The 15,084-nt window shown below is 53.1% G+C and overlaps 1 protein-coding gene across 3 annotated transcripts in view; it reads right to left on the reverse strand.

Moving 5' to 3' along the window:
- Positions 1-1,334: 1,334 nt before the first annotated feature.
- ARRB1 (arrestin beta 1) overlaps positions 1,335-15,084 on the reverse strand; it is a 91,540-nt gene continuing 77,790 nt past the window's right edge. Inside the window, exons 12-16 of one of the 3 annotated variants that reach the window (XM_054438162.2) lie at positions 14,075-14,158; positions 12,879-12,902; positions 10,067-10,137; positions 8,843-8,894; positions 6,912-7,462 (exon numbers count right to left, since the gene is read on the reverse strand). In XM_054438162.2, coding sequence (XP_054294137.1) covers positions 7,351-7,462; positions 8,843-8,894; positions 10,067-10,137; positions 12,879-12,902; positions 14,075-14,158 — 343 coding nt within the window. In that variant the 3' untranslated portion in view covers positions 6,912-7,350. The other 2 variants (XM_054438164.2, XM_054438163.2) reach the window with 2 other exon arrangements.

Genomic DNA, 15,084 nt, shown 5'->3' on the forward strand with positions numbered 1-15,084 from the left:
TATGGGAGGGCAGCTGAACAAAAGCTGTAGCTCAAGTCTCCTGATTCAAATGTCAGTGTCTTCCCACTGCCCTACTCTGGCTGGAAGGGAACATCAGAGGAAACAGACTCCCTTCTGGCCAACCAGGAGGGCAATGCTCTGATCTACATTGCACAGTATTTTACAGAAATGTTAAAAAATATATTGTTCACCTGGAGTTCAAGACCAGCCTGGCCAACATGGCAAAACCCCATCTCTACAAAAAATACAAAAATTAGATGAACGTGTTGGCACATGCTTGTAATCCCAGCTACTAGGGAGGCTGAGACATGAGAATCGCTTAAACCCAGGAGGCAGAGGTTGCAGTGAGCCGAGATCGCGCCACTGCTCTCCAGCCTGGGTGACAGAGCAAGATTCTATCTCAAAAATATATATATATAGACCGGGCGCGGTGGCTCACGCCTGTAATCCCAGCACTTTGGGAGGCCGAGGCGGGCGGATCACGAGGTCAGGAGATCGAAACCATCCTGGCTAACACAGTGAAACCCCGTCTCTACTAAAAATACAAAAAATTAGCCGGGCGTGGTGGCAGGCGCCTGTAGTCCCAGCTACTCAGGAGGCTGAGGCAGGAGAATGGCGTGAACCCAGGAGGTGGAGCTTGCAGTGAGCTGAGATTGCGCCACTGCACTCCAACCTGGGCAACAGAGCGAGACTCCATCTCAAAAAAATATATATATATATATAGAGAGAGAGAGAGAGAGAGTTCATATATAATTAATTTTCTAGGAAAGTCATCTTATATGCATGGGCGTCTTCCTTTTGTGTTGATACAGTACATTATCTATTAGAACATCAACTCTTCCTCACTGATATCCTTACTCCTCCCATATGTTCTGTTAGACCAGGTGGCAAGTAAGTCTTAGAAAACTGAAATGACTTCAGGAAGACCCAGCAGAGCAGGAGATAAGAAGTGAACAAGAAGCAGGGCTGGGGCTGGGGCAAGGACTCCCGCTGATGTGGTCAGTGGTGCCAAAGATAGAAGATAGGATGGCTTCACTGCAGGAGCAAACCATGGGTCACAAAATCCTGTGGTATCTGAGAGGGATGAGAGGTATGCCAGCTTCCCAAGGCCATAAGGCTGAAAAGTGGCAGAAGAGGGACAGGAGAAAAGTTTTTGGGAGTCTCCAGAAGTTGGTACAAGGACCAGGCTGAAGCTGGGGCCACAGACAAGGGAAGAGAGCACCTCACCCAGTCGTAAGCCCCATCTGCCAGTCCAGGGCAGCAGGGAAGCATTTCTTGGTCTTTGACCTGCCATGGGCTTATGAGACAGAAATGAAAGCACAGCCACCATCCTCTGCCACAAAAGACCTTTAATGGCCTCCTATTTATTATTCTTTTGTTCATTTGTTAGAGTTGAATAAACTATAATAACTTGTCTGACATAATAAGAATGCCACAGGTATAACAGATAAACCTGGCAGGTGGTCCAGGAATGAGAGTGTCACAAAATAATCACTCAACACAAGGGCCACAGACCTGGAGATTCTTCCCAGCCATCCCTCACTCCTGCCCCAGGACACAACCCATGCAGGCCCCCATTCCATAGGAAGAGGCAGGTCCCACAGCGTCTGTGGCTAGACCTTAACACTGAGCAGAGATGCCCAGGAAGATGGCACTTCCTATGCTCGTTCCCAAGTGCTCTGCTCATCTGCCATGCAGGTCAGGACCATACCCCAAGTTTGTGAGGCACCCACTTCTCATACTCACCACCTCATATGACCACCTATCATACCCACCTCTCCTATGATGCTTGCAATTGTCCCAGTGAGGTGGGAAGAGCCTGGACCAGCTCCATTTTACACACAGGGAAACTAAGGATACACTTGGACTGAATGTAATACACCCATGTCATGAGCTTGCTGTGCCCTGAGCTTCACATTTTCACCTAGAATTCCCTGGGGGGTAGGGGTGAGGGACAGGACAGGCAGGGTTTTGTGCCAAGGGCTGGTCCAGGTCTCACTAAAGTGTTCAGGATTCCTGGGGAATCCTGCCCTCAAAGGAGGGACTTTTGTCTTAAAATCCTCCCTGAGTCTGTCTTTTATGTGAGCCAAGATTTCCATCCATCCGGCTCTGTGTAAAGATGAATTTAACCCTAGCCTCTCTCTCCATCACACTGCTTCTCCTGCTGTGTCCCTTGGGCCTAGGCCAGGAAAGTGGGGTGCCAGACAGGGGTGCAGACACAAGTCCTCGGTGGGGATTGAGCCTGTTTCCTTGCTCCAGAGCTCCCCATGCTTCATGGGCCAATATCAGGGTCAAGACCCATCCCCACTGAGCACCAGGCCCCTGTCCAAATCAAATCTTGGCCAGAGCTTCAGGGTGGGTTGGCTAGAAAAACCATCAACTATGTACATGTACGTGTGTGTGTGTGTGTGTGTGTAAATGCTTGTGCCTGAGTCTGTGACCCAAGTTCCAACACAAAGACACTTTGTACTGGAATGCTGGAGCCATTCCAACATGAACAGCAAGAATAGAACCTGTGCTGGCTGGTCTAAGATCAAACCTCGAGATGGTGGTTTGAAGTGTTTCTTCAAAGAAAGCTTGAAAATGAAATCTCAGTAGGCAAGACAAATAAAAGCAGAGTTGTCCTGGTGGAGATGGAAATGGGAGGAGGGCTGGAAACCTATCCTTTGCCTCCACTCCCATCTTCCCACTTTAGCATCCCCTGACAAAGCTCTGTGGAATACCAGGGGTTCCGCAGCACCTGGTTTGAAAACCACTGTGTCAGTGTCTACAAACCATAGGCCCCACGGACCTGTGCTTTGACTTCCCTTTTGGGGTGACGAGTTGGAGTGTGATGGGTGGAGGATGTTTCCCCTTCAACAGGGCCTGTTTTTGAAGCCACTGTGCAGTGACCCTGTGGGGAAGTGGTAGAGGTGGGGTCCTGCCACTTTAGTCCAGGAGGAATGACAGAAGTGATGGAGCTGCCTGGGCCAGGAGGAAACACCAGGCCCAATGCAGGCCATATAGATGAGGGTTCAGGAGTCTGTTTTGGTCCTTTTGAGTTTAAAAAATATATATATCAGAACAGGCATAGGCCTATGTCCATGAGACCCTATAAGAGTGTAAGACTGAGACCTAACCCCTTCCTCCTGGATGGGTGGAGAGCAACCAGTCCCCAGTGACCGGCAGGAGAGAAGCTGCCGCTCTAGGATGCTAACGCCACTGCATCCGCTGTGGCTCAGCTCTCAGGGCAAAAGGCTTGGGTTTTCCCTGGGCCGGAAGCCCTCCCAATGTCACTGAGAAGCTGTGGTGGCTCCAGTCGCTCCTGGAAGAGGCCTTACACTTTGAAGGGAAGGAACAGACAATTTCTATTTCTCCTTGCCCTTAGATTTCTGCGGATGGGTGGTTTCAGCTCCCTGAGCCTGGCGGCTGGTGGCTCTCTTTAACCTGGGTCAGAGCCAAGGCCCCTTGGCCTCTGTGGGGTCTGAGAGATGGGAGATGTGAGTGACACCAGGCCTAGGAGGATCCAAGATGTCCCCCTCCACCAATCACTGACAATATCTATGTCTTCCCTGTGTCCTGGTTGCTGGGGCCACTATTTTGGGGCATGATATTCCTGAATCGTGTCTAAATTTCCCTCTCAGCTGGGTCATCAAAGCCAAATTGGCTGTATCTCATTCTGGTTGACATCTGCCTAAGTGAGAAGCAGGGCAAGCGATGAAGACTGGTGGGAAGGGCTCCTCCTGCAGCAAACTCCCTGTGTGACCTTGGGCCATCTCTGCAGTGGCAGGGCCACACACGTCCAGCCATTTTCAACTTACAGAGCCCTAACAGCTGACTTTCATCTCATCTGGGCCTCATAACAATTCCTGCATCAGGCAGGGAAGGGATTACAATCCCATTTTACAGTTAGGGAAACTGAGCCCCAGAGGTTGAGTAGCTTGCCCAAGCCCCCCAGGTGGTTGGTGACAGCCAGGACTGAGAGGCGGCATTGGGGACTTCCAGGACAGAGTTCCTTTTACTGCACCACATAGGAACCAGCTTGTCAGGAACTCTCCCACAGAACCAACAGCCAGGTGAACCCACTCTAGCAGGTCTGAGCTTTGAGGCTGAGGAGAGATGCAGCCAAATAACTCAGTCCTTATCTTCATGGGGACTGAACTCTTCCCCTGGGTGGAATGCTGAGGAGGTCCAGCTGGCTCTCTGCTTGGTGGGTTTTCACCGGGGCATGCTTTTCCTTCCTGCCCAGACCAGTGTCCACACGCCACCCACAGGGCGTACTGCAAAGTCCCAATGACGGATGGCTTGGCCAGTACAGGCCCCAAACGCTTGGCACAGAAACCGCCAGTACTGTGGGATGGTGCCTGGGGCCTAGTGAGGCTCCCCCACCCCTAGTTTCACTTCAAGGTATCACCTGGACAGGCTGACTCCAGAAAGGAAAGGGGCCCTGCAGAGAAGCACTGGCTCGGCCATGTTTGGGGGCTGGGAGGTGGTGCCTGGAGTTGACCAGAAGCTTGGAAACATGACCTGGGGCTTCCTCTCCAGGAAGAGGCTGAAGGAAACACTTTGGCCTGTGTGTCCCTCGAGGCTGCAGCATATGGCCGTGCAACAGGGCACCTGGCCAAGGGGCAAGGGGTGCCAAAATCCAACCTGTGTGTCACTCCCAAAGCTATGCATTCTAGTGTAGGTCTGAATCCACCTGGAAAGGGCACCATCTTCTAATTCATATCAAGGCACCATAGGGACCAGCAGCCACCAGGAGCCCTGAAGGCAACTGCCCTCTATTACTTCTCCCTACAACGTTTCCCTGACCATGGGCTTCCTGAGGAGAGGGGCTGGGACTGGCCCATCTCTGTGTCTCCCGTACTTGGCATAGAGCTGAGTCATCAGCAAAGGATGGTAGGCTGAATTCAACCAAATTTGGCCATTGCCTTGTGCAGTCCTGGCTCCAGGAGAAAAAAAAAAAAAAAGATAGTGCTCTGATCCTTCCCTGCAGCTGGAGAAATTTGCTAAATAACACTGGGCTAAACCCAAAATGGTGAGCGTGATGTTGAGGTGGAGGAGGCTCGGGAAACCTGCCTGACAAACCTTTTCCATGCATGAGTTAGGGATAGGGGAAGAAGTTTGCAGGAAAGAGGTCATCCTAAACACTAAAAGATCTTGTGTCAGCCCCAAAGGTTTCAGAAGACACTGGAGGGCATATGTTTGCCATGCATTGCTCCAGCATTTCATCAGCTCTGTGCCTGCCCAGATGAGGTGCAGCCTGCCCAGCAAGCTCTAGGAGGGGCTGGATGCCTGGGGGACCTGCAACTAGGCCCTCAAGACTGGACAGGGTAGTACGACTGCCCCCAGCTGACTTGGTTCTGGTCTGGGGAGAGGTCCCTTGGGTTGAGTGGTCATGAGACTCAGAAGTCGCACTGCCAGGCTTGTGAAACAGGTGATTTCACCATGGGAAATAAGTCACACTGCCTGCCCCAGGAGGTGCTGGACTGGAAAGGATTGAGATGCCACTTGTATAAGATTTTTTGTCTCCCTTTTCAGACAAGTATGGGAGAGAGATGGAAGGGAGCAGAAACTGAGGAGAGAGCCCTTGTCCTGCTAATCAATATGTTTGCTTGGGTAAACCTCAGGGTGTCTGTGCCCACAGGGGGCTGTGAGGTACTGCAAGCCCTATCACAAGACCCTCAGCCAAGCCTCAGCAAAGACATACTCTGTCCCTTCTTGGGCAACTCATGCTAGCTATGGCCACAGCCTGACATCAATCCCTTCCCAGTCCTGGGCAGGGGGTGGGGTTGAGGGGAGTTGGTGCTCCATAGGGCCCTGCCACCTCTGAGGTCCAATAAATCCCCTCTGGAGGCAGAGAGACCAGTCAGCAGCTCTGGCTCCACCCACCAGACCAGGAGCTCTAATGTTCACAAATTCTTGGTGGCCAGAGCTAGGAAGGCCCATTGTGATCATCTGATCAAACTCCTTGCTTTCCCAAGTGAGAAACTGAGGCCCAGAATGGGGAAGGAATTTGCCCAAAGTCACACAGTAAGTTATTCTCAAATTCCAGGCAAAGAGGATGACTCCTAACACTTTCTATCCATCTCCTATCTGGCTTCTTGCCCCAGGAATTGGCCCAGGTCTCAATCACCCCAACACCAGCCAATGCGTACTGGGTACCCATGACACTGGGAGCTACTGGAGGTCATCAACTCACCAAGAAAAGAAGGGGCTTATTTACTACCCAGCAGCCTCCTTCCCTTCGGGTGAGGATATCTCAGTGGATGCTGCCACCTTCTGAGATAGGACCCCCTTTGACTGTGGCATGGTGGCCTCAGGCACTCTCTCCCAGTCCGTAGGGTCAGTCCAGCCCTGGAGGATGGCAGGGGGAAGCAGGAGGATACTAGTGGCCTTGGCCCCCGCTGGACCCCCATCCTCACTTCCTGCATGACCATGTGAAGTCCACAAGGAAGGGACATAAGGCAGACTCTCCTCTCCCCGCCCCCTGCCCCCATCTCTGAGCGCCCCCCTTCAGGAACCCTCCTCAGGAGCTTCAGCTCACTCTGCTGGGGGCTGGTGCTTGCTGAAGACCCCCTCCCTCCCTCTGCTTTTCTCTCTGTGCATATCTCTAGACAGGCCCATGCACTTGAAATACAAGGTAGCTAAGATGTCACAGCCTGACAGTACTGAAATATACTTGGGTGAGTCCACATGGCTTGCCTCAGTCTAGGTAACTGCTGGTAAGAAAGTCAGTCCAGTTGCTTTTCTCTACTCCTGGGGTCTACAAACTTTCACCAACATCACTATCAGACACAGAGGGATATCAGGTGGGGAGGATTGTGAAGGCAGAAGGTCTTTGGTGGGTCAGAACTTCAAAAAGGCATTGAGAATCTGTCCACAGGTCTGCCCCTCCCAGCCAGAAGGAGGTGGCCTTCAATGCGGTCATCTTTTAGCTGCCAGAACTTTGTTAACCACCTGGGACCGTGGACATCTTCTCTCATGTCTTGAGCCCTCATCCCCACCCCTCCAAGCCCTCATGCCCACCACACCGTGTCCCACATTCCCCATCCTCCCCTGTCTGCTCCCCATCTCAAGTCCAATTCCAAGGCCAGAGCCCTGGCAGCTTTTCTGGGAGACAGCATGAAAAGGAGGGGAGTGGAGATGGCAGAGATGGGGTGGAGCCAGTGCACTGTGGTCCTGTTGGCATGGTGATGTGGGGCCAATCCTGAGGCCAGAGGTTCATCACCGTGATCTGGAAGCCCACGGGGCCCCCTGGTAGAAACTGGAAGAACAAAGGGGAAAAGAAACCAGAACGGGAAGAAGACGAATAAGCATCCGAGTGCACGAGAGTGGAGCCAGAGCCACGTGGAGGCAGGGCCGGCCCGTCTATCTGTTGTTGAGCTGTGGAGAGCCGGTACCATCCTCCTCTTCCTCCTTGTCATCCTTCATGCCTTTCAGTCTCTGGCGAGCAAAGTCCTCAAATACAATGTCGTCATCACTGGTGGGAGAGACAAGGAAAATGTGGTGTGTTTGCAGGGGCAGGGAGAGTAGCCTTATCCAGAGGCCCAGCCAGATGTGACTCAGAGTATGGCTCTGGGGCCGGGGAGAGAACCACCCTCTCTGAGGTCTCTGGCCTCTGGGGCTGACCATGAGCAGAAAGGCCTGTCTGGCTGGCATATGTGGATGCCACCTGTGGCAGTGGGGACAGTCACATCAGGACTCGGGCCAGTCATGAAAGGGGCAGAGAGGGGCATGAATTTGACTCTTGTGCCTGAGGGCTAGAAAAGTAACCCGGTTCTTTAGGAGGTAGGGGGAGCAGTGTGGCTCTGTAGCCAGAGGAAGGACTTATTCCCACTGTGAGAGGCCAGGCCACCAGTAGTTTCACAGCATGTTCTGAATCCCCCAAGAATAGGCCCAGCAAACCCCACCCCACCACCCAGAAAACTACCCTTAGGAAGCATTCCCGTTTCTGGACAGCAAGGAGTAGTTTGGCTTAACGGAAGAGAAGACCATGAAGAACCTTTCTCCCAGAAGTGGCAGCTCAGATTCTACCATGGGGGATCCCGGACAGAAGAAGGCTGGGGTAGGAGGATGTGAATCTAAATAGGGGGGCAGAGGATCTGTTCATGAGGAAAGGGGAGGCTTGAGTGGGGTTTCAGGACTAGACTGGCTTTAAGAACAGTGAGCTCTCTTCTACCATGAAACATGTCCACTTAGGACCATGCAGGGGTCCACCCGGGTCCCCTGCCCAACAGGGTTCAGCCAGTGCATGGGGCATCCTCATGGGGTGACTTGAGACCCCCACACCCCAGATTTCTCCTGGGGGACAAGGGAAGATTGGCTTTGGAGCTGGAGCAAGAAAGCCACTTGGCCCTGGAGGTGGTCCGCGCAGTCGGCCCAGGTCCTCCCCCTCTGGCCACTGTCCGGTGACTCGATGGCCTTTGACCGCAGGGAAATCCACATCGGTTGGTCCTCAGGAGTCAGAAGCAACAAGATCCCCAGTCCCCTGCCCACCCCACAGCCTGATTCCACTGGTTGGCGTGGGCAGGACAGGAGAGCCGAGCCCAGGGCCATGGACCAGCCCTGTGTGAGCCGAGCAGGCGCTGTGGATGGACGAACGGACTGACGGACGGACGTGCAAGGACGAGGGAGGAAGACAGACCCCACCAAGGCAGGAGGAAGAGGAACAGGCACGGAGGGTCCTTCAAGTCACATGCAGGCAAGCGGGTTGCTGAAGAGGCGAGCAGAGGTGGCTCTCAGCAGACGGGGTTAGACCAGCGGCTCCTCAGGGGTTAATAAGCATATATGCAAATGACCCCCTCCACCCCGCCCACCCGCGACCCACCCCCCAGATGTCTGCAGGCAGGGTTCGGCTTACTTTGTGTCAAGTTCTATGAGATTGGTATCTACTGGCGTCTCGTTCTCTGGAACTAAACACAGGGCAGGTGGGCAGGGTGTCCAGGGGTTAGTGAGTGGATGAGCATGGCACGAGTAAGCACAGGCCCCCACCCTGGGACAACCAGACTAACATGAGGAGGGCAAAGGGTAAAGGGGAATGGAGAGGGGAGAGGACTCATTCCTGGTACTGAAACACCCCAAATCATCTGAAAGGCAGGGAGGATGGCACCAGGAGGGCCCCGGATCCCCACTGCAGCCCCAGAAGAACAGAAAATCCTCTAAACTTCTGTTTCTTTTGACAGGTCTCCAACATGAATTACATTAATTCCTTGCATGCATGCCATTCACCAATTCTAAGACAATCTTTTTTATATTTTCCTTCACATTTTAACATCTCCAAACTTGGAGTGTGTCTTACCGTCAATGGCACTGCACAGTTTAACCATGGAAGTTTTTTCCTAATCGTACCTACTATTACGTCGTCTCTCTCCACTGAAAGTCTCAGATTCAATGAAATATGACCAATCTGCTATCACTTGAAAAACAGGACAGGCCAGGCATGGTAGCTCACGCCTGTAATCCCAGCACCTTGGGAGGCTGAGGTGGGGAGATCACCTGAGGTCAGGAGTTTGAGACCAGCCTGGCCAACATGGTGAAACGCCATCTCTACTAAAAATACAAAAATCAGCCAGGTGTGGTGGCAGCCGCCTGTAATCTCAGCTACTCGGGAGGCTGAGGCAGGAGAATCTCTTGAGCCTGGGAGGCGGAGGTTGTAGTGAGCTAAGATCACGTCACTGCACTCCAGCCTGGGCAACAGAGTGAGACTCTGTCTCAAAACCAAAAAAAAAAAAAAAAGAAGAAAAACATGACAATAGTGTGTCCAGTGGTCATCTTATCCAAGCAGCCCCTTCCCCTACTTCCAAACAGGATCCACCCCATGCCTGGGTGCAAGATAGAGGCTCAAAGCATGGCCAATGAGTTCCCTCCTCCACTCCTGGCCTCCCTCTCCCATGGGGAACAGGAGCCACGCCTCATTGTCTCCTGGTGGGGTCAGAAGCAAATCAAGTTCTGGACCCCACAAAAGATCTGGGGACCTGAGAAAAGGGTGACTGGGCTGAGGGCAAACCCGGGGCGGGGTGGGTTACAGGGTCACATGGCAGCTGCTGGAGAACCCGTACCCCAGAGACCCACAGATTCTGCTCACCTTCCCGATGCGGGGGTTCCTCTTTGGGCTTGGGGTGCATTAGGGTGAAGGGCAGTTCCACGGCCACATCACTGAAACAGAGACCCAGACCCAGTGAGCCTCGAGCGGACTCGCAGGCTGTGAGACTCGATGTCGATGCCCTGTCAGTCCGAGGACTGCAGAGGGTTTTGCCATCAGAGGAGGTAGATCCAAAAGATGCCCTCCAGCCCCAGTTCTGCCACTCGGAGCCTCGGTCTGCCTGGGAGCTGGACGAGGAGACTTCCTCTGGTTCCAAAAAGAAATGGAAGCCTCGCCTTTCCTGAGAAGGCTCCCTGGGTTCCCACAGGACGGGAGGAGGCCCGGGGTGGGAAAGGATTGCCCAGGGCAGCATGCACCATGGTCACTGCGGGGCTCCAGAGGTGCCCTGGGACCCTGCCCACCTCAGATCGCCACAGCCACCCTCGCCTCCCCCGACACTGCCCTTCCCAACTTCCAGGTCGGAACTCCTCCCACCCTCACACCATCCCATCTCCCAACACCTCCAGGGCGCTCTTGTAAAAGTGCTCAGGTGACCCTAGCACCCATGCAATCGGATGAAGCACTGTTGAGGTCAGTTTAGTCAGGTTTAGGATAGCCCCAGGGCCCAAGGCTGACTACACTGTGGGGATGCAGGGGAAAGCGGCCGGGAAGACCCAGCCACCAGCCAGTGCTTCTGATGGGCTTTCTCTGTACTTGGCCCTGATGGACAGAATAAGAGAAGGTATTCACATGGTACTGACCCTGTGCCAAGGATTACTGTAAGCCCCTTCCATAGAGTAACTCATTTAATCCTCGCAACAACCCTATTATTATCCCCAATGTACAGACTGGGACATTGAGGCATGAGGAGATTAAAATATCTTGCCCAAGGCCACACAGCTATTAATGGTTATTATTAGATTCTGGCTCCATAACCACACCCTTGATCACTGTAGCAGACAGTGTGACAGTAGCAGAATTGAGACTAACAAAAGCAACCCTGAAGGCTCCTCTCAGCTTGGGGTGGCATCACCCTAGGAGACCGCCCAACTGCAAGTGCCTACAGGCACAAGCCACATCCCACTGATCTTGTTGTCCAGAGCCCAGTTGGGAAAGAGGAAGGGACAGGGAATGGAGTGGTCAGAGGCACAAGCCCTGCAATTAGAAAGGTCTGTTCCACCAGCCTCGCCACCCGCTGGTGCAGCACTTTCTAGCTTTTGAGTCTCACTGAGCTCAACTTGGAAACGGGAATAACAACGCCTGTCTTCTAGAACCACTGGAACTTCTGGGAGATGAGGCAGCTAAAGGGCTGAGTTAAACTGTGAAGTCTGACTAGGCGCAGTGGCTCACGCCTGTAATCCCAGTACTTTGGGAGGCCAAGGCGGGAGGATCCCTTGAGCTCAGGAGTTCGAGACCAGCCTAGGCAACATGGTGAGACACTGCCCCCACCACCCATCTCTACTAAAAATAAAAAATTAGGCTGGGCGTGGTGGCTCATGAGGTCAGGAGTTCAAGACCAGCCTGGCCAAGATGGTGAAATCCCATCTCTGCTAAAAATACAAAAATTAGCCGGCCGTGGTGGTGGGCGCCTGTAATCCCAGCTACTTGGGAGGCTGAGGCAGAGAACTGCTTGAACCTGCGAGGTGGAGGTTGCAGTGAGCCAAGATCACTCTACTGCACTCCAGCCTGGCCGACAGAGCGAGACTCCGTCTCAAAAAAAAAAAAAAAAAAAAAAAATTAGCTGGGCATAGTAGAGCACACCTGTAGTCCCAGCTACTCAGGAGGCTGAGTTGGGAGGATGGCTTCCGCCCGTGAGGCAGAGGAGGTTACAGTGAACCAAGTTTGTGCCACTGCACTCCAGCCTGGGCAATAGAGTCAGACCTTGTCTCAAAAAGAATAAAAAATAAAAATAAAAATGTGAAGCTTGTGCCTGCCAGAATCATTACTTAAGTCCCCTCAGTGGGAACCCGGGGGTTTTATAAGGCTGTCAGAGCTATTTGGCCTTTTTTTCTTCTCTCGCTCGCTTTTTCTTTTTTTTTCTTTTTCCTTTTGCTTTGGGGATTGCTTCAGAATGGAGCTGGTGGAAGACTGCGTTTGCCAACATTTTAGTGGAAGGATCTGGATCTTAACCTTCTACCGGGCCAGGAATGATAAGGTCAGGGGCCACATCTGATTCCTCTCTGGGACTCTGGCACTCAGCACCAGCCTGGACACAAGCCTGGGTTGAGGAAATCTTTGCTGAATGATATGGAACTGAATTGAATTGAATGAATTTCACCTGTCAAATTAGTCTAAGATTTCTTAGGATGAGCCACACCGCCATCTTGTGACAGGAGGAAGCCAAACTGCTGTGTTTGGGGTACATGCATTTTTGGAATATAAGTGCATCCAGCTGGCTGCAAGGAGACCTTGTTTACAAAATAGGATCTCCTGAGGACCTCTCCTTAGCAACACTTGGCCAGCAGTTCATCCTCACTAGTGTAGAAGTTTGAAAGCCATGAAATCTGCATTTCTCCAAAAGCTCCTATAATTCAGGTGATCAGTAATTCAGACAGCTCTCTTGGGGGCCACTCCCTGTATCAGTGTAATCAGGCTTTGCTCTCTGTAAAGATCCCTGTCACTCAAGTGGGATGGAAGAGCAAGGTGAGGTTCGTTAAGGAGAAATTGTGTCTCCCAGCTCACACCTGAACCTGGCTATCTGAAATGACCACTAAGATTCCTTCCAACCCAGTGCCCTGTGATTCTGGTCAGTCAAGCCAATGGGCTCCAGGCCCTCCAGGAAGGTAGGTGAACCAGGTGGAAGGGAGGAATTTACCTGGATGCAAGATCTCCCAACAGGCTGGGTGGGTCAGAGGAGGCAGGAGAAGTGGTCAGGAGTTCAGAGAGGAAGAAAACAAAAAGCACATTCATTCACCACTTCTGCTGTCCCCCGGATAGAGAAGACCCACGGGACACACTCCCACCCACCCCCCTGCACAGCCCTGACTGCTCCTTCAGGGATACACTGAAATGGCATTAGCCCTGCCCCGAGGGACTGAGATCCAGACCCAGCTCAGCAAACCCCTGAGCCCCAGGATCCTCATCTGTAAAGGGAGTGTAAAAATTAACCCCAGTGCTGCCTGCCCCAAGGGAGGTCGGACTATCTAAAGGCAGAGGGAAGGACTCCAGGGTTGCCAAGAATGAGGGACTGTGGATCCTGAAAGGTCGCCAGACACAGGATTTGGGATTTGTAATTTTGAGATGTCCTATTATATAAGGTCAGGATTACACACTGCCACCTGCCAAGAGGCATTCTTCTAATAATCGAGGAGACCCAATGTCTAATGGGATTTAGCTTTTCAATCTTTTCATAGAAATTTATGAATTAAGTTACAAAAAAGAAACATGGTAGTTTTTTGTTTTTGTTTTTGTTTTTTCTCCCTAAGCTTCCACCAAACTATGCTCCAGGGCAGGGCAGTCTGGTCCACCGCTATGACCTGAGTTGGGGAGGAGATTTCAGGCAATGTTTGGGGCACTGTTTGGGCCTCTGTTTCACCATCTGTAAAATGGGAAAGCTGACTAGCTAGCAAATCCCCAATCCAGCTCTGGGTTCTGAACCCTCTTAGCTGTTTCCTCAGAAAATCAGCTTGCGCATGCATGGGGTGGGTGCTATGCCCAAGGCGTGATGAAGAGATGGCACCCCTGGGGACCCCACAGCAAAGACTCTGAGGACGCGGTCCCCTGGGCATGGCCAATCCTCGGTGCGAGCCCAGACCCAGGATGGAGGAGGAGGAGAGAGAAAGAGATGGGCAGGGGTAAGAGAGGGGCTAGGGCCGAGGAAGGAAGAGAGGGAAAGTGAGCAGGGGAGGAGAAAGAGGAACAGAAGGGAGGAAGACAAGGGACAGGAGGTTCCTCCTCCAAGGTGGATGCAGCTAAAAGGGCTGCAAACAGGCAGAATGGGGGAGGGGCCTGTGGGCATCTGGGACGCTCCCCTCTGCACTCCAGGGTCTTGGGCTTGGCTAGAGCACTCACCCGCCCCGAGACACCACCAGCTTCACTTTCACTTTGTAGGAAACAATGATCCCCAGGATCTCACGGTTGGCACCTTCCCTCAACCTGCAAAGTGACACAGGGGAGCCGGTTCAGGGGGCCTTGCCCGGTGGGTGAGACACCTCAGGGGTGGGTGTGCTGGGGGGCAGTGGCCGTCCATCCCCCATCTAGCTAGCCACTCAGCTACCATGTCCAATAGAGCCCAGTGGAGGTGAGGAAGGCGAGCAGGGCCCTTAGGTAGCAGGGACCCAGAGCCCCGGTTCCAAGTCTCGCTGTGAGACTTGCTTGCTGTGTGGCCCTGTTGAGCCCTTCTCCCTGCCCAGGCCAGCGTCCCCGCCGTGAGGGCCAGGCTCCTCCTCCCCTCAGATGGATTCTGCTTCTCTCAGCAACCCATGGGCAGAAAGGGCCACACGGGGAGTTCACAGAGGGCGAGGCAGCTGGGGTGGGGTGGGCGCCGTCAGAGAAGGACTTCTCCGCAAAGATGGTGCCTCAGCTGGGTCTTGAAGATGGGTAGGGTGTGAGCCAGGGTGGGGACAGGGCAAAAAGCTTCAGGTAAGTGGGAAGCTGTGCGGGGGCTGCTGAAGAGAGCCAAGTCTGTGCTGGGAGTGGTGGTTGCTCTAGATGTAGGCCAAAGCCCCCCTGAAGGACCACACTCACAAGAGGGTGAGATGGCATCCCCATAGCCAGGGCTCTGCTGGAGCAGAGTAGCCTAGAGGCATCCATGATGACCATGCAGCAGGAGTGACCAGATGCCCTGGGACCCCTGACTTGGAGGGCACCCCATGTTGGGTCTAACCCAGCTCACCACCCTGGTCTCTCCTCAGGGACACCCCATCTGACTGAAGGCATTCAGAAGCTGCCACCTCTTGCAGGAAGCCTTCCCAGGTTGCCCTCCCCCAGGCATGGTAGCAGAGCCCAGCACTGCCTGAGCAAGCTGGCCTAGTGGTCCATCTTATTCTTTCAGTCACCCCTGGGTAGGGATGGGAGTAAGG

The sequence above is a fragment of the Pongo pygmaeus genome, chromosome 9 (assembly GCF_028885625.2).
Source record: "Pongo pygmaeus isolate AG05252 chromosome 9, NHGRI_mPonPyg2-v2.0_pri, whole genome shotgun sequence".
In the NCBI taxonomy this organism is placed as follows: domain Eukaryota; kingdom Metazoa; phylum Chordata; class Mammalia; order Primates; family Hominidae; genus Pongo; species Pongo pygmaeus.